This window comes from Pleurodeles waltl, chromosome 4_1 (genome assembly GCF_031143425.1).
Source record: "Pleurodeles waltl isolate 20211129_DDA chromosome 4_1, aPleWal1.hap1.20221129, whole genome shotgun sequence".
NCBI classification, from domain to species: domain Eukaryota; kingdom Metazoa; phylum Chordata; class Amphibia; order Caudata; family Salamandridae; genus Pleurodeles; species Pleurodeles waltl.
In genome coordinates, this window is record NC_090442.1 from 275,902,652 (window position 1) to 275,929,231 (window position 26,580).

Here is a 26,580-nt window from a genome sequence, read left to right on the forward strand (position 1 = left end):
GAATGAGTGAATCATTAAGCTCCCCAAAATTGCATAAAGTACTTAATCCTCTCAAAGCAGCAATATAGTTGGTTATACTTTCTTGCTTACTTTGATTGCGAGAAAAAAATTTATGACGTTCTAAAACAACATTTATTCTGTCTCCAAATTGTTTTTCTAATTTCATGTATGTGGTGACATATTCATCCCGCACCTGATCTTCTGGAATATTAGGTTCAGGCAAGGATTCGTAAATTTTCCTACCATGTGTTCCTAAATTGTGTAATAAAATATGCTGTTTTCTAACTGGATTAAATCTGTCACCCCCAATGGCAATTAAATATGATTCAAATATTTTGAACCATTCTTTCCATGGAGAACTAGGTTCTCCAACCTCATTTAAAAACGGAACAGGTTGGGACATACCTGCAGCAGCCATCATGAGTACAGATTCCCAGGTAAATAGGGTAAGTCAAATGCAATTCACCTTAACACTAACTAAATACACTATAAAATATTATTGAAGTAACAGTTATGCAGTTATCATCAGTACAGATTCACAGATAAATAGGGTAATTCCAAGGTAAATCCCCTTATCAATAATTAAATACACATAGAAATTATTGAAATAACAGTAGAGAACAACCAAAATGTAAAGAGTAGGTTTTGTAGCAAAATTAGAGGAAAGAGCTCAAAGATTTCTGTGTTTCAGGTAACCGAGATTTATTTAAAATGTTTTGGTGCACTGCCAGCAACAGAAATGTGAGGATACTCGTTCCGCAGTTTACCGCGCCTTCCACATTACCATATTGGTCTGTATTTGTTTTCCTTTCTGGTTCGAAATGCAGCTTGTAATGTAATTAATTCCGTCTTAAATGCCAGTTCTAAAATCTTTAAGGCAACAGGAAAACAGCCTTTAATTTAATCATATTGTTGTGCTGCCAGGAACAGAATGCTGCTGACATGAAGACACACGATCATTGCACTTTACCGCACTGCATGTGCTTATTATTTTTATATTTTTTTTCTTTCCTCTGTGAAATGCCACTTGAAAAATTACAGCCTGGAATACTTTTCTTGTTTTGTGTCAACGCTTAGATGAAATACTGGTTAAAAGCTGGATTGAATTTCAATGCTTCCATTTTCTTTCCTAAAAACGTTTTCACTTTGTTATTTCAGTGTTCTCTGTCAGCGCAGGAAAGGTCAGAAAGGTTAAGTGTTCCGAAGATTTAAGTCTGTGGGCTGACATGAGAAATTTGAAAAATGGATTGAATTGGAGTAAATAGTGTCCTGGTTCCGAAAGTTAAAGTAAGGCACAGGAAGCGCTAAGGCGAAATGGCACGCTTATGTTCAGCTAGAGTATTCTTTAAAGTAATAACAGTACCTTAAGATAATTAAAGTTGCTGAAGGGTTATCCAAAAGGGGTAGAGATGAGAGTGCCCCCTTCCGCACGTAACTCGTCGCCAGTGATATAAAGACACTTCAATCAAATTCCTTTTGCTTCAGTCTTTATTCTTTCATCTCTACTGCCTCAGCAACAGTTCTCCACACAGCTGCTCTTCTAGCTCCTCAACGTTCTACTGTCCACTCCAGCCCAATAACTGTCAGACTCTACCATTCTAAGGGGAAGGGGAGGTGGAACATACTACTTCTATCGGTGTAAATATTAAACTCCTATTAGGATAAACTTATTTATATAGAACAATATATATATATAGCTTATTTAATTAAAACTGCGATACAACAATTTGCTTTCATGAAGTGTACATTACGGAATAGCATTGCTCCCAGCAGGGTGACCTGTTTTCAGCCACTACATGCAAGGCTCCCCTGGCGCTCTGTGAAGCAGGTGCCACGCATAGGCTCCCCTGTTTGGGAACTTGGCTTGTTTCAATGTCACATGCAGAATAGTGTGTTTAACGTCATGCAATGAACATATTTGGCCGAACTCTAACAGTGCTGGATGGTACAAGAGTTCCTCACTCCATACATTCCTCAAATGCACAGTACTAGGAATGATTGTGCTGCAGGGCATTCTGCCTACATTTCGCTTTATTTTTGTTTTAAATTTGTGGCAGGTGGGTGTGAAACCAGTGTAAATAGACGAGTTGCCAAGAGTTTGGCATACACTCTCCATGAGTTTAAAAAAACAAAACGCTCCCATCTCTAGTCGAGTGGATTCTTGGACTCCGAACAGATGTCAGTTCCCCCTTTTCTTTCCTGCATTCTTAACGGCGAAGAAAAGCTACAGATGGAAATACTTTGAATGTACCGCTCTTTGACAAAACTGCCGTTTGTCCTAGGTTGTTCTGCAACTCGTGATTCAAAGAGGGCTGCTCCGAAAGTGAACTGAGCTCTCACCCCAGACCTCACATTGTGTATTGGTTGGGGGGGGGGGGAGAAACTAAAAATAATGTATCTCGGTGGTTGGATAAATCACTCGTTCTAATTCTGCATTAGGTAGCTCTGGTGCCACCTAATGTAAGTTACACAAAATGTCTGATATACGTCGTCATGTGAATGCTTTGTTCAATTGAGATTTTTAATACCTAAATCTTTTAAAATGGATGTAGGTTTTTAAAACAAGTATTAGAAAAACATTCCTGCGTTTTTCTGTCAAATTCCAGGTTATTTAGTAAAGGTTGCAATCAGCTACCTGTAGTGTATCATCCCTGATGTGTTACTGTGCGTCTCTTCTAGTAGTGCACATTGTATCGCGCCTCTGTTAGGGGAACGCCTCTTATCTGAAGTTTATTCAGCATAATACTATCCGAAACCTCTTCCTAAGAAAGGTCACCAGTGCCGTATTGACTTGTCCTTCATTTAATATACTTAACTTTTTTTATTGTCAAGCCTGTTTACAGCGTCCTATGTATGTTTCTTGAATTTCAAAACCAACATTATAATTTATAAATTAATCTGCAAAGGTAAATCGAGAATGATTGATTCTAGTCTGTAGGAGTGTTGTATTTAATACAAATTTTACTATGCCCTCCATGTAAATTGTTAGTATCCGATTTGATGTGACATCATAGCAAGCATTGGCAAAGCCGATACGTCTCGCCTACTGCAAAGCTATTGGCTTTGTCATGTTGTTTAGCCATGTTGTACAGCAGAGCAGATAGCACATAAAACTCTGAAGGTCCTTCAGCTTTCAATTGCAGGTCTTGGGAAAGGCCACATTGGTGAAGTCAGAGCAGAGTGAGTTATTGAGCAGCTCCTCTGTTTCAAAGAGGTAAAGATATTTAACTGAGAAGAAAAGTCCAAAGTAGCATTCAAGGCTACTCTCGGATTTTTAAAGAGCTGAAAATGGATTGAGAAAGAATGTCGATTGTTTTGCTGTCAAAGTTTACTTCACCCGTTGCAGAGACCTCTCGATAGTGGCTGTTGAGCACCTTGTTCGATGTAATTTGCAAAGGCAGCCGCATGGGCTTCAGCTCTGGGTAATCCATATGGATTGAATTGTTCCTGCAGCGGTGGTCATGTCACTGTAGCTGGTTTTAAGAGTGTATAGAGTTCAGTCGGCTGGGTTTCGTGATGGCTGCATTGCTGTTTGGTAGTTGAGGAATGCCTTGTACCTTTCCCAGTAGAGTGCGGGAAGGAGAGGTATTGCATCTGAATATGTATAGATGATCCACACTGACCTCATGACACAATGTGAAGTCCAAAAACTAGCTGTACGGACTACAGACCAGAGATACAGAGTATGTTTGCATGCTGGACCTGCATGGGTGTTCGATACATATTTAAAACTCAGCATGTATTAAGCAGAAATGGTCTCCTCACACATGTTCAAACAGTTTGTCATACAAGTGGATGGTCCATTTATTTACTCGAATTTGTGTTGTAGTTTCAAAGCTTGTAATTGAGTTGGTATCTTAGGGTGCACAAGTGCAGGGGTGGGGGGAGCCACGGCATGTTCGAGAGCAACTTGTGAGTAAACAGCATATGAAGGATTCAGGTGAAAGTGAGTTAGGTGGGCAATAAAGTTTAAGGTAGTAAGAGGGGGAACTGAATTTCAGTGCAGACTAATATGTGTATTTTCAACATAGGCGGTCGAGTAAAGAGGCTGGGATAATGGGCTTTTGTATCTCCTATGTGTTGACAACGTCCATAAATGTTTTCTATTCTGCAGAATTATTTGATCTAGTGATTGGTTATATGTCGTCGGTATATATTTTCCGGGCCTCCTAATATAAATATATGCATTGTCTTCTTCCAAGCTCTCTCAAGAGGACTAAAACTTGCCTACGCACTTATATGTCGATTTTTCCCAGTTTCGGTGCTCACTCTCTTTTCGTTCAATACAGTAAGAAAAGGCATGTGGATTCCCACTGAACACACTCTGTATTTTTTTTTTTTTGTTGCAGTTTCATAAAGCGCGAACTCGACTCAAAAGTATTGGAGCACTTTGTTTGAGCACTGATTGCATTACACAAGGGCACATTAATTTTTTGTGGGCAGTGGGAGAGAAGTAATTTGCCCAGAATCATAGTGAGCTTACACAGACTCGAACCTGCTTCCCAGTTGAGTTGTAAAGTCTGCAGCACTGGCCATTTTGCCACATTCTCTTCCATTTTCAAATAAATCTTTGTAAGTCTGTCAGTTGGAACTGGCATGAAGTAGACGTAAGGTAGGGCTGAAGCTAAACTACCCTTGAGACCAAGACAGATATTGTAATTCAGCATACAATGAAAAATGACCAGACTAGATGTTCCTTGCATTCCTCCCTTAAAAACAAATTGTGTATATACCCCTGTACACCTGACTTATGCTTTGTGATAGCGGTATTTGTATTTGGTAAAATGACGTTCACGTTCTGTCGGTCAAAGGCGTGTGCTTTGATTTCGGCATCCATGGGTTACAGTAGCATCCAAACATTATTTCCTATGTAAAGAATATTATCTATTCCTGTAGAACACAAGCCTGCAACAAAGTTGCTTCATGTTTTGAAACATGCGATCTCTTAGTATGGATGATAGCCTTGATAATTTAAGTCAGTCTTCAAATGCACAAAGGTAGAAAAAAAAAAGTCTGTTTCAGACACAATTTCACTGGTAACGTGTAGTTGGCCACTTGGGAACCCTTATCTGCATGGTTTTACTAAATATTTAGTAAATGAGATGTGGCTGTAGATGTGCTCATGGTGTATCCCAAATGCATTTTCAACAGAAGAATTTGTTTAAAGGCATGTTGCTGAGGGTGGACGTGTACTGTCGGTTCTTAGTTTAATAGATTTAGGAAGTATGTAGAACCCATTTTACTGCCAGTCTGATGAGAAACTAGTCAGTGTTTCAGAAGTGTATTTATGTAAGTGTGTGGTTTTGGTATAGTCCAGGCCTGAATGTAATTGAAATCATTGAAATATTTCTATAAAATTGTCAAATGAGTATCTGAGCAAATGAGGGCTGGAAATATGTACAGCGTGTTGATTTGTGTCCTCTGTTTTTAAAATAAAAAGGGTGATTGCCAGTGTAGTTGCAGTGCATGACCAAATATTGTAGTAGAGGGATACCTGGAATCTATGCCAGAAATTGACAAGTTATTGTAGTAGTCATCTGAAATGTATATTTCCATGCGACTTTATTCTGCAAAGCACAGGTTTGTTGAACTTGTGAGTTAAATACTTTGTTTTGTTAATTAATATGTTTGGTAGAGTAGTCCATGGTATACACGGTTTGTCCAGTATAGATTATTAGTTTTTACAGTAGTTTGCTAGGAGCCATTGACTGACTGTGTAGTACCCATCTAGTGGTTGAGTTTGTGCTGAACATTGGGTTAGGTGTGCTTCTAGACATTAATGCAGTTAAATGCCACATGGTCATCTGTATGTTCCTTGGCACGGTGTTGGTTGAATATGAACATGGTACTTGTATAGCATTTAACATCTCTTTAGCCTCCTAATTAATGCTGTGGGGAGCATAAGCAGATCTGAAATTGGAAAAAAATGGAAATGTTCCAGACTATAACTCTGGTAGAGGACTGACTACTAAAGACCTGTAAAAGGAACAAAAGTGCAGTGATCATCCTTTATGAATAGAAAGTTGCTTGATGGCAGCAGTGTCACCTATCTTGGTCAATAAATGGTTAGAAATGGGTCTTGAACTCTTGTCCAACACTTTAGATTTTACTTAATATCGTTTAATGGGTCTCATATTTTCTCTGGACAGAATATTAATACATTGATTTTTCTAACTTTGGATCGATTTTACTGTCAACTTGATATTTTATTTTCTGTAGGGTTTACACTGATATGCAACAAGTGCTTGATAACGTTGATCATCCACGTTTTCAGCTTACAAATGATGAGACTGAAGCGGATATCCTCTACTACTTCAGTCACATCAAAGATTACAGGTAAGGGATTGGTTCCTAATACTAACAGCTGGCTTGCACTGTTGATTTGCTAAACTTATTACGTTTTTGCTAATCTCTTTGTAGAAAGTTGAGTGAAGAGAGGCCCCATGTGATGCTTAACCAGTTTCCATGCGAGTGTCTATTGACAGTCAAAGATATGCTGGCTTCAATTTCAAGACGAGTTGGAGGTTCAGAAGGACCAAAATGGCTGCCTCTCACTTTCAACCTTCGTACAGAACTACCACAATTTATTAGAACTTTTCATCTACGTGAGCAGAGGTACCTTGGGAATTGTTTGTGTACTTGGGACATGTCATAATGGCAACTTAATTGTAAACCGTCGAATACTTTGCAAAACTATTTCTGGCATTTGTAAAGTGCAGAATCTCCCAGTAGGGTCTCCCTGTGCTGTGGAATTACTGATCAATTAAAAAGACACTCCTTTAATTGGATGGATATGGCTTGGAATTACGATGATTTAAGACTTGTTTTAGAAAACAAAATAATTGAGCTTTCCGTGGTCAGGATGCATGAAAGAGTGACGCCAAACAATGCGCGATTGACGTGTGGAATTTTGAGCGGCTGAGAGCACAAAGGCCTGAGCATCCATAAAGAAGTGTAACAATGATATTTACTCTGCAAGTACTTGAATTGGTCTTTTAGATCATTAGGGATTAGTTAATGATAAGACCATTTAACAAAACTGTTGAAATGAATTGGCCACATCTGAGATGGGCGCTTAATAAGATGCCTAAGCCAGCCTGTTTGTGTTCTTTTTTTGAATGTGTGGTGAGCCTTTTGGTACAGGAACTATTTACTTGCACAGGGGAAGCGTCAGTTGTAATCTAATTTTTTACACTGATTCTTTGCCACTTTGAGAATCAGGGAGCGGAGGGATTGTAATTGTTGTGACTTAAAAAGCAGAAAAACAAGTGGGTGTTTAGCAGCTAAATACAGGTAGATTATTCGTCCAAAGAAGTGTATCTTGTAAAAATGTGCCAAGTAAACCATGAGGGGTAGTAGAGAAATTTCAAACATGAAAAAGCCAAACCTTTGAAGAAATGAGCACATATAGAAGCTTATCACGCATATATATGGTCTTTAAACTTAAGAGCCTTTCCATCTGATCTGTCATACTCCGAATCATGCATTCTTTCGACTAGGGTGCATTTGAGTGCCGCATCTTCTAACCTAGAGCTTTGAAGGTGCCATTAGGGAATAGGGGGATAAACTTTGCACTAAGCTAAGTCTATCTTCTGGTGACTGTGGTCTGTTACCGTCCTGCCTAGGTAGTAGAGAAGAACACCAGAGATAGCGGGCAGATCAAAGTGGAGCAAACACATACAGCTCGTTCCTTGTTTGATACCCTCCACGTGTCCTTCGTGTGGATCATTGCTTAAGCTATAGTGTACCCGTGCCTTTGTGTTGTGAACTGTCAGGATTAGGTCATATTGACTACTCTCTGACCCCAACAAGTCTCATTTAGCACACACCCCCAGAAACCATAGAATGTGCTTTCCTTGAGCTAGCTGCTCTGATAATTTATGAATCCATGTTGATCTGTGTTGGGGCTTAAATTCTTCCTAGTAAGTCTGGGATTCCATCTAGCTTGCACTCCCAATCCGTCACAACTACATTTCACTCCAAGAAATGCCTGCCTTTACACATCAGGGCCCCTAGTCATAGCCAAAAAATTAGTAGAAAAGGCTTGACCCCACCAATGCTTTTGAAACTTGGTGCATTCAGCTAACATTGTGACATTATTGAAGCAGTGCTATGTTGCACCCTCCACACTTAAGATAGATTCTATGTTGTTTGTTCACATATTGCATCCCCTCAATCTTCCATGTAGTGAAAGAAAAGCTGCCTGGCCGTGCTTTGGTGATTGATATTGAATGCATCCCTGCTCTCTGGAGAGGTCCCCAGCTCGCTCGGTGTTACTACTAGAAATGGAATGTTGTCACTTCCACAATGAGTATGAAGTTCTGTGCAACCCCCGACCTTGGAAATCAGAACAGAAGTAGCAGTAATACATAGGACGGAGGGCAAACTGCCAACAGTCCAAAGAAATACTAGTCATTATGATTTCGGGTGTGTTGAGTGGCTAGTAATTGATCTGGAACCCTGCCCAGGTGCTCCTGTGCATAGTATCCATCAAATCAGTTTGTTCCTATTTGGAAATAAACCACTGACATGTCGGCCAGTGCTTACTAACTCTGCAGCAGTGCAGGTCTGCATAAGTTGGGTCGGTTCATGTTGTCTAAAGGTAAGATAGTAATCAAGAAAACACCCAGCAGTTTGGGACGATATGCTCTGAACTGTTTAAGAGGAGATACTGTAAGAAAAATCCTGGCACCTACAGCGTGATCTGAGAAGTGATCCTCCCATTACAAAAGATTGACTTCCATCTGAAGAGCCCCCATTGGAGGGGAACCAAAGCTTCAGTTGGATTTCTGAAGGAGACTGCAGTTGCTAGCACAGAGCGCCTGCAATCCAGAGTCTTTTCTCACCAGGGAGCTCCCATTGGGCTCCGTCTTGCCCCATGCAGTTTCATCTCTGTCAACAGCTTAGTGACAAGCTGCCTGGGTAGGGCACCAGGAGGATGCTTGCGCACATGAACAAAATGAGCCCTCTTGATTGCTGGAGGTGGAGGGGATAGTTTGTTGGGTCCCACAAAGCCCTTTATCCAGTTTTTCAGGAACTCGCCTTGCTTAGCCTGTTAAGGCTCTTGGACATTTTGACCACTCTGATGTTGCTGTGCAGAGAGTGGCCCTCCGGAACCTCCACCCGGTCTTTGAGAAAATTAACTCAGTCTGTTAAGTCTCTGATCTGCTGCTGCAGATCTGATGTCTGGGGCAGGTAGTTGTTGTAGGTGACCTTCTCAGCCAGAGACTGTTAATCCTCTTACAGTAGACCAACCCCTAAATCCAATGGGACTGTCTTTGCCTCCAGAGAAGTCTTTTAGTTCCTATTTCTTTCAGGGTAATGTTAACCTTGTTTGGACCACGTGCAAAGGAATCCATTGCTTGTGAATCCTGATCTACTGCAGATGATTGGGTGCAGAGCTTGGCTAACTTCAGCCTTCCCAGGACTGACAGGACCCATGGTGAGAATTAATTGTGAGGTACGCAGGTGACGGAGCACAGTAAGTCAGAAGGGAAGCAGTGTACAGGACAAGGGGCCTTGCAGTAAGATGAGTTGCTAACAGCTGTTGCCAGGCCCATTTGTCATCTCCAGCATTGTGGACAGCTGTCACCAGGCGTGCTTGCTATCTCCAGTTGTCCCAAGAGAGGTAGTAGCCATTGACTGCAGCACAAGCAACCCGACTTTGTGTTTTTGATCTTATCTTGATGATGAGATGCAATTTTTGGCTAGCCTCTGCCCCTTCATGGCATACGAGACCTGCGGTGAGAGTCTGTCGGGGATATTGCTGGTGACCAACCTCATTGCGGCAGGTGGGGAGCACTGTGCCAGAGGAGGGGTGTCTGGACAAGTAGTCGAGCTGCAGATAGCTGGTGCCAGGCTTGCTCAGTGTCACCGACCACCCCAGAGGAGAGCAGCTGGTGAGCACAGCATGAGCCTCCCGGTCTTATAGAGAATGCTCTTTCTGTCATGATTTAGTGAGTGCTGGGTACCAGGCACCAGCAGGAGGGCCCAGGAGCTCACAGCTGTTATCCATCAGCAAGCAGAACCAAAGATGTAGAGCAAGGTAATAGGTGTCTTAACATTCTTTCTCCTCTAAAGGCGTCCACAGTATCCTAGTTGTATGCTGCAAGGCCCTGTGGGGCAGCATGATCCCCTCCAACCCTGAGTCCAGCCCTTTCTGTTGCTGCTGGCGATGACGAGGGTGCATACAGGGGATCCCTCCTCCCCTCTGTATAGCTCTGTGTGCCACAGCCCATTGGAGGAGGTAGGTGCTGGGGGCCAGATGGAGAACAGGCAGAGACACTGAAGCCAGAAGGTAATGAGGTTACTCGTCAAGCATGTTCCACTGGGAGGCTGTGGCCATCCGCTGACAACTCCAGTCCCCTCTCTGTCTGTTCTGGCTCTCTGCATCTTTGGTACACAGTCCGTGGTGCATTAGACCTGCCCTGCAGTCCAACAGGCAGGCTCCATCCTTGAGACCTGCTAGCCCATGCAGTTTGGCTGTTCTCCAACAGGAGCCACGCACTGTTAGGGTCCTGTGTTATCCACTGCAACACCTTACACATAGATGAAGATGGACGCAGCAAGATAAAGGTACATTAGAGCAGCACTGAGCAGGAAGCCCATTCAGGGCACGTCTATCTTTGCTGCCTTGGCCACACCCTTGCACCAGTTGGAGGCCTGAGCACTTGCATACGGTGGAGCCAAGATCGACCTGGACAAAGGGCCATAGTAAACAAGGGAAATTTCCGTCCAAGTCGAAAATAGACTCTCTCTAATGGGTGAAAAAGATGATGCCTTGAGTTTAATTAATCAGTACCCAGGTGTAAGGTGGGCCAATCATAGGCATCTGACCAGTAGAGGGAGAATAAATCTGTGTATTTAGTCACTAGTTATCAAAATGCTATAGAGAAAAGGATGGTCTTTAAGGATTTCCTGAATTTTAAGCAATACTTTTCCAGTCGGAGGTGGTTAGGTAAAGGGTTTCAGAGTGAGGTCCTTACTGAAGAAGGGTCTGGCTGCCAAACATTTTATATTTGCATTTATGCGGTGTCAGCATTTATTTGTTGACAGACCTGAGAATCCGGAAAGGTTGATCTGAACAGAGTAAATGTGTAAGTCTTTGCCACTTTAAGACAATACAATATGCAGTAGCAATACGAAATGCAGTCATCTAATCCTTAAGGCTTATTTTCAATGCGTGTGAGGGGAAAAACTTATCAATTTAGGGAAGAAACTTAGATTTATTTTAATTTTATTTTTTTATCCAGACTGTCCAATTCTATTAAACTAAAAATGTGTATCTAACTGCATGGCGCAAGAGCAAGGTGGCGGACCATCTGTGAGAATGAATGTTAATTGTGATCCAGGCTGATCAGGTGCCATTTCTTTTTTTTTTTTTTTTTACAGGAGTATCCTAAATCTACGCTTAGTTGGGACCTGCTATGTAAGATTCAGCTTGATGCACTTTTTCACTGGAAGTTCTTCCTTTCCTACAGAGGAATTTAACTGAGAGAAAAGAGTTATAGTAAATTCATAGCCATCATAGAAATGTCATCCACGTGCCTGAAAGGAGTAATTCAATCTTCTCCTTTTGTATTTTTTAGAGGAGAAGACAATCATTGGATCTGCAAGCCGTGGAATTTGGCTAGAAGCCTGGACACTCATATCACCAACAGCCTTGACTGCATTATCAGGCAGAGAGAAAGTATGCCCAAGGTAATTCAACAAATGGGAATGATGGATTGTAGCGCTGAGCCTTAAGATAAGTTCTTAACAAATTTGTTACAGCGCTTCCAAATGGTCACAATATGTAGTAGCAAATTTATATATATTAGTCTCTATCCTTTCCTATAGTCAGAGCTGCTTCTGATCAACACAAACCTTTGTGAGCTACTGCCTAACATAGGATTGGATAAATGTACACAGAAGCCAAATAACTTAAACACTGCACCTAGCATACCTCATTCCTTCTTCATAGATCATTAATGTTGCAGGAGCTGCATCGCAAAAACTTTACATTTGGGGTCCCTGAGGATAGGTTTTGCCCTCTTGCTCTTTAAAAGGCAAACATGAGAGAGAGCGAAATAGAATGAGAGATAGCGAACATAAGACCAAGAAGAGGAGGAGAAGAGAAAAAAAAATGGCAGCATGAGAGAAAGACCAGAGAGAGAAAAAAAATCAATGAAAAAACCATTTGCAAAGCAGTGGGTCTCGCGTTTGTCCGACTTAGAGCTATTAGCGTTGTAAAGTCCTAAGCCTACTTTTATTGCCACATAAAATGAAAAGTAATACAGTTTTACATAAGCAACCTGATTTAAAGTGCCACGCCATGAGCGTGAAGGAGCACACAAAATCAGAGGTTCGCTTGCAGTCAAACGTATCATATCAGCTGATGTGCAGCGAGATCGTGCTGTGTAGGAAAGAAAAAGTAATTCAGAAACCATGCTGAAAACATGGATGCTCGTATGTTTTCAGTAGTTGGCCTGTGCGCTCGAGGAGGGCTAAACACCTAAAAAGGCATAACGAAAATCAAGCAATTTTAAAAGGCAAGTCCACGAGCCAACAAAACTGATGGGCGTGGTCAAAAGCCCTCCGAGAGATTACAGCAGGCTAGAGTGCTTGCGCGCTCAACCCTAAAAAATGAAAGTGGAAGAAAAGAGATGGTGAAATGAATGAATGAATGAAAGGAGAGGAAGAACGAATATCAAAGAAAGTGGAAAGATATTAAGAAGAGCACAACAGAAAGAGAAAAAGAAGGGAAGATAAAAAGACAGAGAAAAGGCTGGAAAATAAGGATAGAAATCAATCGGCGCATCAGTGGGTGTAGGAAAGTAGTGTTTTTGGCATGTTTACCCTATGTTTTGCCTGTGGTCAGTGTGTTTTGACTGTTTTCACTGGGCTCCTGCTAACCAGGATCTCCGTGACTGTGCTCTCTCCCTCTAACTTTGGTTGCTGAGGACTTAGCATACCCCACAATTGGCATACTGGTGCCCTCATATAAGTCCCTAGTATATGGTACTTAGGTACCCAGGGTATTGGCGTACCATTCATTGTGCCACCCATGGGAGCCCATGCAAAAATGTGTCTGCAGGCCTGCCTTTGCAGCCTTCGTGAAAAGGTGCATGCACCCTTTCACTACAGGTCACTGCACCAGGTTACTATAAGTCACCCCTATGGTAGGCCCTCCTAGCCCAGAGGGCAGGGTGCAGGTATCTGTGTGTGAGGGCACCCCTGCATGAGTAGAGGCGCCCCCATTACACTGGACTTCGTAAGTGCGGGGAAGCCCTTTTATGGGGCCATTATGTGCCCAGCTACACAATGGCAACTCCGAACCTGGACATGTTTGGTATCAAACATGTCGGAATCATACCCCAGTACTGTTGAAAGTATTGCTAATGATTCCATGCACTTTGGGGGCCCCTTAAAGGACCCCCGGCATTGCTCCTACCAGTCTTCTGGGGTTTTCCGGGCAGCCTGCGCTGCTGCCACCCCTCAGAGGTTTCTGCCCTTCTGTTGCTTGACCAGCTGATGCAGAGGAAGGCAGAACAAAGGATATTCTATGGGAGAGGGAGGTAACACTCACTCCCTTGGAAATAGGTGTTACCTGACTTGAGAGGGGTAGCCTCCCACACCACCGGTATGCTTTGAAGGGCACATTTGGTGCCCTCATTGTATAAACCAATTTGCACCAGTCCAGGGACCCCCAGTCCCTGCTCAGGGGCGAAACTGGACAATGGAAAGCGGAGTGAACACTCCCCTGTCCATCACCACCCAAGAGCTGGTGGCCAGATCTCCTCTAGGTGGCCACTTGATTTCACCATCTTGAATCCAGGGTGGGCAGAGGCCCCTGGGAGCATCTGAGTGGCCAGGTCAGGCAGGTGACATTGCAGCCTCCTCCTGATAGGTGGTCACCTTGACCCTCCTGGAACAGTCAATCTGCAACTCCAGTGATGACTCTGCTTTGCAACATTGTTTCTCCGGCTCCTTCCAGCAACTGCAACATTTTCCTGGCTGTGCATCTTCTGAGGGTGATGAGTCTTCAGCCTGCACAAGAAGTAAGAAGGAATCTCCCTTGGAGTGAAGGAGTCGGTCCCCTGCTTCCGCAGGCACTAACGGCAACGACTACCAGCTGCGTGGATTTTCTCTACTCTGGACCTGCGTGGATCCTGCATCACACGTGGTTGTCTGGAGGTGTTCCCCTTGGCCAGCTGTCCAACTTTAGAGACGGTAAGCCCTTGCCTGTCCTTGCATGACAGTACCCCTGTGCACCGTGACTCTGGCAGTTACCAAGGCTTGTTTGTTCTTCCTCCAAGGGAACTTAAGGCTCCATGTTACCCCGGCCTCCAGCACTCCTTCCTGCAAAGATGTCTCCTGCCTGCTGCTCCAGTGACTCCACTTCAGGTGTGCTGAGTGGGCCTCACTGCTACTCCTGTCGCCTATGGGGGCTGCCTCCTCTTCTTGGGACTCTCCTAGCTCCTCAGGGTCACCTCTGACACTCCTGGACCTTGCTGGTCCTCTTCAGCCTTGCAAAACCTTCTTCTGCGACTCTTGCATTTGCCAAGGCTTGTAGATAGTTTTCCAGCACCCCTGGCTGCATCATGACCGCTCAGGAGCTGACTTTTTTCGTCGACCTAGTCCTGCATCCACAGAAGGGTGGGTAGTGGCTCCTGCCACAACTGGACACTCCAACTCAAACTGGACTTGGTCCCCCTTCATTTGCAGGTCCTCTTCTGTCAGGATCCACCTTTGGTTTCTTCCAGTCTTGTCTGGGTCTTGCACAGTCCTTTTCTAAAGTCCTCCTGTTGGTTTTGGGGAAAACCAGGTACTTACCCCTCCTCTCCTTGTCGCTGGGGGCCACTTTGGTGCTCACCTCTTGGGGTTCCTAGTTCCTCCAGCTAACCTCTACTGATTCCACTTCCTTGGGTGGGGGGACTGCCTTTCACAGTCCACTTTTTTAGTATATGGTTTGGCCCTCCCCTTAGGGCCCTGACTGTTTGCTATTGTTTTTACCGGTGTCTATTGCTTTCTATGCTATTCTGATTGCTAATATGTATCCAGTAGTGTGTTTACTTACCTCCAGTTGGTGTATTGCCTATACAGTATTTTAGTGTTTGTGTTACTCTAATAAAGTACCTTTTATTTTTGTAACACTGTGTTGTCCTTTCTTGTATGTAAGTGCTGTGTGATTATAGTGGTATTGCATAAGCTTTGCATGTCTCCTAGATAAGTCTTGGCTGCTCATCCACAGCTACCTCTAAAGACACCTGGCTTCCAAGACACTGCCTACACTTCACTAATAGGGGATACCTGGACCTGGTATAAGGTGATAAAACCATAGGTGTGCACCACACACCAGGCCAGTTTCCTACAGTGGGGACAAGAAGAGTTAAAGATAAAATAAGAAAAGTAAAGGAGAGACATGGTGCAAATGACAGTAGGAAGAAATGAGGAAAAAAAATAAAGTGCAAGAAATAAATACAAAACAAAGGGGAAAACAAGAAATAGAGGAAAGATGGAGGAAGAAAAGACTGAAATAACGGAGAAGAAAAGGAGAAAAAAAGCAAAGAAAGAATTAGTAGAAAATAAACCAAAAGAAAGGAAGTAGAGAAATAAAAATAAAAACAGGGAAGAAAGGAAACATAAATTTAGAAAGTAAGAAAGGAAAGGGAGAAAGAACGAAAGGACAGAGGAACAAAGTATTTAGTAAGGAGTGAAAGAATATGAAGTTGGGAAGGTTGAGAGGTAAAACAGTTGAAGAAAAGAAGTAAAACAAAAAAGGGGGAAGGGAGAAAGGCAAAGTAAAAGAAATACAAGACAAAAGAAAAACCTGAAAAATGCACAACAAAAAGAGAAAAGTAGGATGAAGGAAGGAGAAAGAACAGATGGGTTAAAAGCAATTGAGGAAGTAAAGAAAGACATATGCAAGGGAAAATGAAGGAAGAAAGAAAAGTAATCACGATCTGCCTGTTGGAGACCTCTGATATATATGTTCTGGGTCATAGTGATCTTCATTGAAGTCATCATAAATGTTAGAATAATTCCTTGTTGTGTGCAGGGACCCCAGAACAACAAATGAGGATTTGCAATACAATGGGTCTCGCATTTGCTTGAGTTAGAACTATAGGCGTTGAAAATTCATAAGTCTATGTTTTGCCACGTAAATTGGTCAACCCTGCCTTATAATTTGGTCTTTTCCTGCCACAATTCCAGTGGCCCTGCATATAACTAAAGCACTTCCATTTACCTTCCTCTATCTGCAGCCAAAAATGAAAATTTTGCTGTTTAGCATCCTAATTTATACATGCCTTGCTAATTCCAATAGAATACCACTTTCAGCACCCCACCATCAGAGTTGCTGGCTGGCTAACACAATACCCCAAAAAAAGACACAAGACCTCCACGGAGGAGTAACGAGAAATTAAGTAGAGGTGTCACCCAAACATATCACAAGTGTTCAAACAGTTATAGTGTAATAAGGATGTTAAGTTGGCCAGCATCATGGTTGCTAGGAATGGGGTCTTTGGTTGGCAGTCAGGTTACACTCTGTCCGAGCACGGACCCTCACTCTAGTCAGGGTAAAGGAGAATCACCATCAGTTAACCACCCCACCCCACTGGTAGCTTGGCACGAGCAGGCAGTCTTAACTTCAGAAGCAATGTGTAAATTATTTGTACCAACACACACAGTAATGCAGTGAAAACACTACAAAATGGACACCACACCAGTTTAGAAAAATAGGTAATATTGATCTAAATCATACAAGACCAAAACAACAAAAATCCAACATGCACAAGTTATGGATTATCAAAAGAAAAAGTCTTAATCCTTAGACAACAGTGAGAATGCGGTTACACAAAACACCTGGTTAGCATCAAAAATAGGCTGCACCGGCGAGCATGCATTGGAAAATGCAGCGATGCATCAATTCCTTCCTCGCAACGGAGGCCGTGCGTCATTTTCTTCTCTGGTCAGGTTGGCAATACTTTGTTTCTTCTCCCCGCAAGAGAGTGATGTGACTATTTCTGGACTGGGCACATTGAATCTGCGCAGAGTTGGGTTGACTGTGACGCGCAGGGACGATGTGTGGAAAATCCTGTTGCACAGTGTTAGAAAACCGCTCTCCATGGGGTTTGCATCGTTCTCTGTAGCTGCAGGCGGGTGTTGGGCGTCATTTCCCCAGCGGCAATGCATCTATCTCCCAGTGGCGATGTAGGTGGAGCGTCCATTTTAGCTGCGAGGTCAGCGGTGCGTCGTTTATCAGCTGCATTGCAGATGGTGCATCATAAATTTCCCTGCACAGCGTTCTGTGCGTGGATTTTCAGCTCTTATCTGCCAACTTCACCTTTCAGGGGCCCATGGACTGGATAGGGCACCGCTTGGCAGGGCATGAGTCTCAGCAGAGAGTCCAGATGTTAGCAGAGGAAGTCTTCGATGGCCCTGAGACCTCAAAACAAGAGGCAAGCTCAACTCAAGCCCTTGGAGATTCCTCACAAGCAGGAATGCACAACGAAGTCCAGTCTTTGTCCCTTTTCACAGGCAGAAGCAGCAACTGTAGGATAGCCCAACAAAGCACAGTCGCAGGAAGGGGTAGGCTTACTTCAAAGGAAAGTCTCCGTCATTCACAAGCCCAGGCCACGCCCGATCCGGCCCCAGGTACACACCAGGGTGTTGGAGACTGCATTGTGTGAGGGCAGGCACAGCCCTTTCAGGTTTGAGTGACCACTCCTAATAGCACAGATGGACCGTCAGGGTATGGAAGCTACACCCCAGCTCCCTTTGTGTCACTGTCTAGAGGAAATTCACAAACAGCCAAACTGTCAAACTTGTCCAGACAGACAATCCACAAACAGGCAGAGTCACAGAATGGTTTAAGCAAGAAAATGCCTACTTTCTAAAAGTGGCGGTTTCAAACTAACAATCTAAAAACCAATTTCACTAAAATATGTTTTTTTTTTTTTATTCTAAGTTCAGGGACCCTAAACTCCACATTTCTATCTGTTCTCAAAGGGAATTTGAACTTTAAAGTTATTTAAAGGCAGCCCCATACTAACCTATGAGAGAGATATGCCTTGCAACAGTGAAGACTGAATTTAGCAGTATTTCACTGTTAGGACATGTAACACACATCAGTAAATGTCCCACCTTTAACATACACTGCACCCTGCCCATGGGGCTACCTAGGGCCTACCTTAGGGGTGCCTTACATGTATAAAAAGGGAAGGTTTAGGCCTGGCAAGAGGGTACACTTGCTAAGTCGAATTGACCATTTAAAACTGTGCACACAGACACTGCAGTGGCAGGTCTGAGCCATGTTTGCAGGGCTACTTATGTGGGTGGCACAACCAGTGTTTCAGGCCCACTAGTAGCATTCGATTGACAGACCCTGGGCACACATTGTGCAATTTAGTAGGGACTTGCTAATAAATCAAATATGCCAATCAAGGAGAAACCAATGTAATTTAAACAGGGAGCACTTGCCCTTTAACACTGGTCAGCAGTGGTAAAGTGCCCAGAGTCCTAAAACCATCCAAAAATTAAATTCAGCACAGGATCAAAACAGGATGTTAGAATCCAAAAAGACAGGGGAAACCATGCCAAGGCTGACAGGTCTAACATTGGTCATTATGAGTTCCCCAGCTACATGATGGTTTGACTGAAACTAGGGATGTTTGGTATCGCACAGCTCATATTAATAAGTCTTCACGGATTCCGGTGATGGATTTATTGATACATGCACACAGAGGACACAATAGAGGTGGCCCCTGAAAACCTGCCAACTACTCATGCTGACTGACTGGTTTCCAGCAGCCTGCCACCAACACACAAGTTTCTGCCCGCCCCCCCCCCCCCCCGAGGGTGAGAGCTTCTGCACTCGAGAGGTCAGGAATAAATCCTGATCCTGTACGGTGTAACCCACCCCGCTCATCAGAATGATCTGCATTCCAATGCAGGGGACCTCAAAGAGCCCATTGGTATGCAGATCTGGCTTCCCTTAGAGATGAGGAGATGCACCCCCTCCCCCCCACCCCTAAATTTGGCACCTTGACAGGTGGGAAAAATAGCTATGCAGCAAACTTGTTGCACTGCCAGGCTGGATACACATCTAGTGTGACCAGCCTTTAGTGAAAACTGTTAGGAATTCCATCATCTTGTGTGTGTGTGTGTGTGTGTGTGTGGTGGAATTAGGAATTCTGGGACAAGGTGATGCCCACTCCCCAAAGGACCCTTGACCTCTAAAACCCAACACCAGGCTGCACCCTGTAAGAGGCTGTAAGAAGATGAAGTTCCTGCAAGTTGGTGGAAGAGGAAGTCCAGCTGGGGGTGGGGTGGGGGGTCCAGGAGCTGCAGGAGATCCCAGGAGTCACTTGAGAGCTGTCCCTCAATGGTCGCTGGATTGCAGGAGGGATAGTGACCAGCCAAGTCACCAACAAGACTGGCAAGTGCAAATAGGGGTTGCAGAAGAATTGTCAAAGATTTGGGGACCAGCAAGGTCCAGGAGACTCTACCCAGGAGGGGGAGGCAGGGCTGTCCCTCAGCACACAGGAAGACCAACAGAAGTCAATGGAGCCCCCACAGGCATTGGACACAGGGAGTCAGAAGGAGGCTTTCCCAGCAAAACAGAAGTCACATGTTGCAGGAGTTGCAGGACAGGAGCTGATCTTCGGTTTGCAGTGTGCTGGAGGCCTGGGCTTCTTGGAGACTGAAGATCTCCCGGAGGAAGCGTCAGCAAGCCTTGTCAAGTGCTACAGTCGCAGTGCACAGGGGTGCCAGTCCAGTGGCAAGGGCAGGGGCCCACAGTCTCCCAACTTGGGTAGAAGACCAGCAGGACCCAGAGCACTCACCACTTGTGTTGCAGGATCTTCAGATATCCGTGGACAGCAGATCCTACCAGCCGGTCAACGTCTTGAGGTGCCTGAGGTTGCAGGGGTGTGACTCCTTCACTCCAAGGGAGATTCCTTTGTGCTCCCTGGTACAAACAGAGCCATTGTGATCCTGGAGGATGCACAGCCTTGGATGTTGCAGAATGTTTGCATGATCCGGAGAAACAATGTTGCATTGAGAGCCTTCCCACCAGAAGGAGTTCTCTTCAGTTCCAGCGAAGACCAGCACCAGTTCTAGAGGCCACGAGCAGAAGATGTCTTGCAGAGTGTTCCTTGTAGAGTCTTGCTTAATGATTCTGGAGACTCCCCTACAAGGGAGCCCCTACGTAACTCTAAAAGGGGGTTGGTTACTCTCTGGAGTGACCCATCTATCAGAGGGGGTCATGGATGTCATCTACCTGGCCTAACAGGTCAGATGCTCCCAGGGGCCTTTGCACATCTTATTTCTAAGATGGCATAAGCAAGTGGCCACCTCCGATGGGGAGGAGCTGGACAGAGGGGTGGTCTCTCCCCTGTCCTTTGTGTAGTTTCGCACCAGACCATGAACCAGAGGTGCTGAGCTGGTGCAAACCAGTTTATTCAAGGAGGGACCCAAATGTGCCCTTCAAAGCAGTCTGGTGGCACTCAAAGGCCACCCCAGCCCTTATAAACCGAATATACAGGGAGAGGTGGTCACACCTCTCTCGCTGGAAAGGAAATCCTTTGTTCTGCTCCTCTGGCCTGAGCCTGGCTCACCAGCAGGAGAGCCAAACAGTGTCTGGGGTCAGCAGCAGCGTAGACTGACAGCTAGATCCCGTAAGGCTGCACAAAAGCAGAACTGGGAAATCCCCAAGGGAACCTACAGAGTACATGGTATCCTGCAACTAACACTGGAATCTGTGTAATTGCATGATTCCAACATGTTTGATACCAAATATGCCTAGCTTCAGAGAAGCCATTATGTAGTTGGACCACTTGTGTTGACCAGTGTCCACTACATACCTTAAGATGGCTTCCCTGCACTTAGAGTCCAGAAATTGGCCTGGGATCTGGAGGGGTACCCTGCTCATGCAGAAGTACCCTCGCATTTAGAGACATGCACCCTGCCCTTGAACTGAAGGGTCTACCAGAGGGGTGACTTATAATGTCTAAGTGCAGTGGTCCGGTTTGGAAGTGAAAGGATGCATGCACCCTTGCACGCAGGCTGCAATGCCAGGCCTGCAGTCACAGTTTGCATGGGCTCCCATGGGTGGAATAATACATGCTGCATCCCATGGATGGACTCTGTTGTACCAATATCCTGGGTACCTAGGTACCATATATTAGGGATTTGGGTGCACCAGTATGCCAATTGTGGGCGTGAGAGGTTATCAGCAACTAAATTTAGGAGAGAGAGCAAGCACTGGTATTGGGGTCCTGGTCAGCAAGATCCCAGTGCACTACAGTCCAAAACATACTAACACTAGCCATAAAGAAAGTGGGTGGTACTACAACCAGAACCCAGTTTAATACACACCTGTGCCCCCCTAACCTGAGTTAGTTTGCCAATGGTGCTAGTATGGTCCCCTGGCCCTCCAGAGCTAAAGCCCATTGTTGGGTTTCCCAACAGTGGACTTCAAGACACCGCTTGAAGCCTCTTTCTGCAGGCCCCTTCCAACTGTGAGTATCCCCTGCACTGGAACCCAACACCCTAAGACACCACTGCACCTGAGCCCCACAGCCCTAGGAGAAGTGGCCCAACTGTGTCCCTATGTGCCCAAGGATGTCTAGGGTCGAGCCCACCCGTGGGTTTCCCCGGAGTGGCCCTCCAGTCTCTGCTTGCAGCCTCTATCTGACAGGACCGATCTCCATTGAAGTGAATGGGGAAACGAGATGCCAGAACACATCTCTGCACCCAGACGCCCCAGAGCCCCCAATCTGAACTGTTGGTGTTTCCTTGCCCCGTACTCGCCTCAGCAATGACCTACAGGAATGTTCTTCTGGACCTAAGAGCCCACATGCAGTATCTTTCTTTTCCCATAGAATAACATTAGAGCACCCTGCCATGAAAAGCACCTCTGCATCCAGATGTCCCAGTGCCTCCTTAAGTGACCTGTTGGTGCTGCCTCTGACCTTGTCCCATACTTACCTTAACTCCAGAAGATTGGTCCTGTAAGTCGCTGCTAAGTACCCATATGCAGTATTAATTTTTCCTCCATAGGATCATATTAACGCTCCAAGAATTGCACTGTCAACTTTTGAAAACAGATACCAAGATAATCAGAATCAGGTAAATACTTTTTGAGTTATACATTTTTTACTAAGTTCACATAAAAGTGTGTATTTTATAAATCGATGAATGATTTCTTTATTTAGTGTATCACTTGCTTACTGCCTGTGTGTGAAGTACAATGCCTAACTGCTCCCCCTCACTGCCACAAAAGAGTATTTGGGGTGTAATCTGTGCCTCTGTAATTCCTTTGGGGTTTGCTTGGACTCTTTGCACAGTGAAACCACTTTTTGGTCCACTATATAAAGAGCCACCTTCATACATTGCTCTGCAGTTGTCATAGGGACGTTTGAGGACCCATATCAGGTGTACCTTATGCTCACTCAGACCACTGAGGCTGTGATTGAGGAAGAGTGTAGAAAAACGAGTGCCTGGGTGGCTGGATGACACTTCAGGACCCACAGGTTGTGGGATGCTGAGGTGCACACAGTGCACGGTGTTATGCCTGTACAAGGGTTGTGCTGGTTGATTGTGCTCTCGCGAGGTCAGACAGCTTGAAGTTATTCTTCGGACCTTTTGATTTAGTAGTGACGTATGCTCCTATATTACTGTTGGTCATACATACTTTGCTGCCTCATGAACTGCATCGGGCATCCATGCTCACTGTGAACCTACAATATCTGCTTTCTTAGGGACAGTGCTCTGACAGTGATTGATATGTCTTTGTAAGCTGCTTGGTTTGTTATGGGAAATGAAAATAAAGGATTTTTATTTTTTAAATATTTTTTTTATTTTTTTATTTAAAGGTATGCAGACATTAAATTGGTACCCCAATCAGAAATGACCTCCTTGGGGAACCCTACCCTGGTCAAATTGCCAGGTAGCGCTCCAGCCACTGCAGGGGCTTTGAATGTCCTAAGAGAATGGCTTCTGGATATCTGGCGGCCTGGTGTTCTACCGCCAAGATAAATCCATTTTCCTGAGGCAGTTGGAGAGTTAGGTGACCGATGTCAATTCCTACCCATTCAAAAGGGGCTCAGCAGTGCGTCCGGTTTAATGTAACAATACATTTGATTCCTTAGAGCAGTATCTTTGGTGGTCTCAAATAGAAGTTAGCGCTTAGTGTTGTGACTAGAGAAACTACATGTTATTCCATAGGACTACCAGCTTTGCTATAGTGAAAACATTAATTTCATGTTTTCACTGTCAGGGTGTTTTAAACACAAGAGGAACATGTCCTTTTTAATATTAAACACCCTGCTCGGTGGGCTACCAACACCTTCCTTACGGGAGGCTTATTAATACTAAAAAGGAAGTTTTCGACCTGGCAAAAAGGTTTATTTTGCTCGGACGTGTGGGCAGTTATAACGCAGCCCTACTAGGCTGCAGTGGTAGGCCTAGGATCATGTTTTCACCCCGTCACTTTAGCCACAATTAAGTGCTGTCATCCTCTAGTGACATTTACTTACTAACCCTGAGTACCTCTTTTACTGTACGCTAGAGATTTGTAGGTAAGTTTAATAAGCTAATTGAGTATTAACCAATTGTGCATATCCATTGGGGCCTGGACAGCATGGCCCAGGCACTACAGTCAAAATAAACCAGCAGTGTCAGTCCAGAAGCTTGTGGGAGTGATCATACAAAGAGATTTTTTCCTACAGTTCTATTTCCAGGACAAATATGGCCACTGGTCAATAGCATTGCTTATGTTGGTTATTGCGTAATTTGTACATAAATGTCGTTTAAGTGTTCTGTCTACCAGCACATAGTGTTTATCCATACTCCATGTTTATCATTCAATTAAAATCCAACAGGCAAATCACGTTTGTAGGCTGGGACAAACCACCTAATATTGGGGCCCTTTCGCTATGCTTTATCCATCTTATTACTGTTGTGCATCAGTTGTTGATTTGATCCAGTAACCCTTATGAGTTCAGAGCTGTCAGTCATTTCTTGTTCTTTCTTCAGATTGTGTCCAAATATATTGAGGATCCTGTTTTGTTTGACCGTGAAGATGTAGGATTGGTGAAATTTGACATTCGTTACATAGTGCTCCTGTGTTCTGTAAAGCCGCTGAAGGTGTACGTATATGATGTCTTCTGGTTGAGATTCTCAAACAGGTAATGTTCCTGCAGAAATGGCTTTCACTTGCATTCAGTGTGCTTTACCTATGCCCAGTGATCAGTGCAATTTTTTTTTTCTTTGCTAGGCCGTTTGCACTAAATGACCTCGATGACTACGAAAAGCATTTTACTGTTATGAATTATGCTCCAAATGTAGAATTGAAACAGGTGAGCTGAACATGCCATACAGAAACGCATAATTGGTGTTGGGGGCGGGAGGCTGTGATAATGTATTGCAGATGTTGCAAATAGTCTTAATATTCAGTTCAGTAGAGCGTGTTGAGGAAAATGAAAAACTAACATGATTAACGAGAATTTAAGCCATTTTCATGAATTTGCCCCTTCTTCCCGATTGCGATGTTAGATGGTAATAATTTGAGATATGTGGTTGAGTAAAACCAATTGAGGTATTGAGAAATGGTTGGAAGAGGCAGTCTCTTGTTTATGCTATTAGATATTTTTGAATAACTGTTTAACTTTGGCAGATTTACAAAATGTTTGCTTTCTGTATTCTGGCCAACAATTGTCCCAAAAAATAACCCAAAATTTTGTTGATTTTGTAGTTATTGTGGTATTATATGGCATGAAGAATTATACCGTTTCAATTTAATGACAAAGGTGCAAAGTTATAAGGTAGTGTATGTAAGCAGGTTATTTTGTGTATATTTTCAAGGCCAGTCTTACAATCTGAAATGCATTTTAGGTTCATTGCGATGAATTCATTCCCCTGTTTGAGAAGCAGTATCCAGATCATCCTTGGAAGGCAATACAGGTACGTTTGCATTAACTTTTTTCGTGAATGTTTGGCACTTTATTTCCTATTAGAAAATAAATGACTACCTTGGAATGTATTTTTTTTTTTCTCCTGACTCAAAATCAGTAACTTTCCCTTGTACTTATTTCCATGGATAAATGAGAGGATATTGGGGACTAAATAGTTGTAGTTCTGTTTCGGTGGCCTTTTTTATGTAGATGTTTTTGGTTTTCATTTTGCATGTTCACTTTTCCTTTGCCAGCTGCTTCCAACAATAAGAAGACCTGCTTCCTTAAAGATGAACCCAAACCTTTTAGATAACATTATATGCATTATATCAGGTTGCTTTGTGTTGAGAATTAAGCATTAATTACATTTACTAACAAGCAAGATCAGGCAGAATGCAGTATTTAGGTTTCTAGCATGGTCAATGCATGGTGTACATTCTCTTCATGGAAGAGAAGTCTTGTTGCCTTTAGTTTGACATGCATTCTAATAGTCCTTGAATGTGTTTTTTTTTCTTTGGAGTTATGAAATCGAAACAGCTTTCCATGCTTCGTTTTGCATACAATAAATTAGGGTTTAACCATGTGTTGCGCATCAATTAGGCCATCTGATGGCTGGGTCTGGAATCACGTTTTTTCTCCTTACTCTTTTCTCCCTAGTAGACTCCCCAACCCCTGATTTCCCCTCCCCCCCCCCCACCCCCCCCCCCCCACCCACCCACCCCCAACAGCAGCACCATAAACCTCCATTTGATGGTAAGTCCATCTCATTGTGTGATGTCACACATGCAAACTAGAAGTTCCTGTGGGCGGTTGCCATCTTCTGATTCTTTCCATTTTTGGGTCTGGAAGGATGAAAGAGGTGCTCCAAGGAATCTTTCAAAATGACCAAAAGCATCCAAGTTTTTCCACTGATAAAATTGAAGATCACTGAAAGACACGAAGATTGAAAGATGGAGAAGGGAAGCCTTCTCAAACCTGATAAGGGATCCCGCTGGTGAGCATCACGCAGTTGGAGAATGCAGAGGCACCTCCTTTATATTATGCTTGAACTGCCACCACAAGTTCGCACAGAGAGCTTCCCTTCAAGGTTTGCAACTTGTGTTTCCCAAAGGAACACAGTGGTGAAGACTGCTAGGCCTCCACAGAATTAATTTGATGCTGAAAGTGAGACTCAAACAGCACTCCATGCCATGGTCGACACTCTGATGATACAAAAATCTCTGAAGGATTTATGCCTCACCAGTGAGGAGGGAGAGATTGTCAAACAGCAAGCTCTGTAGGTTGTATGTAAGAAAAGCAGACTTGGTTCCAAAATGGCAGCACTCATACAAAGAAAAAAAGGAGTTTGACTCCTTAAAGGGATTTTGCATCAGAGCATAGAGAGATAAAGACCGATCAACCAGCCACCCTTGACTCTGGAACCACTATAAGAGGAGAGGAGGAGTTCATTGATTACGAGGTATCCACTATACTTGAGGGCCACTGTCAACTCAACATGTGGTAGTATCGCAATTCTGAATACCCTGAGGAGGGTGTTGACTACTGCCAGGCAAGGCTTTCTCCATGGGATGATCTGTGCGTGTGAAATGAACTCAAGTGGATGGCAAACACTTAAGTCCAGCATGAGGAGGAGAGAGGATTC

At 43.9% G+C, this 26,580-nt stretch overlaps 1 protein-coding gene across 2 annotated transcripts in view; it reads left to right on the forward strand.

The window, feature by feature from the left end:
• The window catches only part of TTLL12 (tubulin tyrosine ligase like 12), a 131,114-nt gene that overhangs the window by 82,979 nt on the left and 21,555 nt on the right, over positions 1 to 26,580 (forward strand). Inside the window, exons 7-13 of one of the 2 annotated variants that reach the window (XM_069228297.1) lie at positions 6,220 to 6,336; positions 6,421 to 6,615; positions 11,589 to 11,700; positions 22,045 to 22,113; positions 24,022 to 24,173; positions 24,263 to 24,344; positions 24,880 to 24,948. In XM_069228297.1, coding sequence (XP_069084398.1) covers positions 6,220 to 6,336; positions 6,421 to 6,615; positions 11,589 to 11,700; positions 22,045 to 22,113; positions 24,022 to 24,173; positions 24,263 to 24,344; positions 24,880 to 24,948 — 796 coding nt within the window. The remainder of the gene's footprint in view (positions 1 to 6,219; positions 6,337 to 6,420; positions 6,616 to 11,588; positions 11,701 to 22,044; positions 22,114 to 24,021; positions 24,174 to 24,262; positions 24,345 to 24,879; positions 24,949 to 26,580) is intronic. The other variant, XM_069228298.1, reaches the window with a different exon arrangement.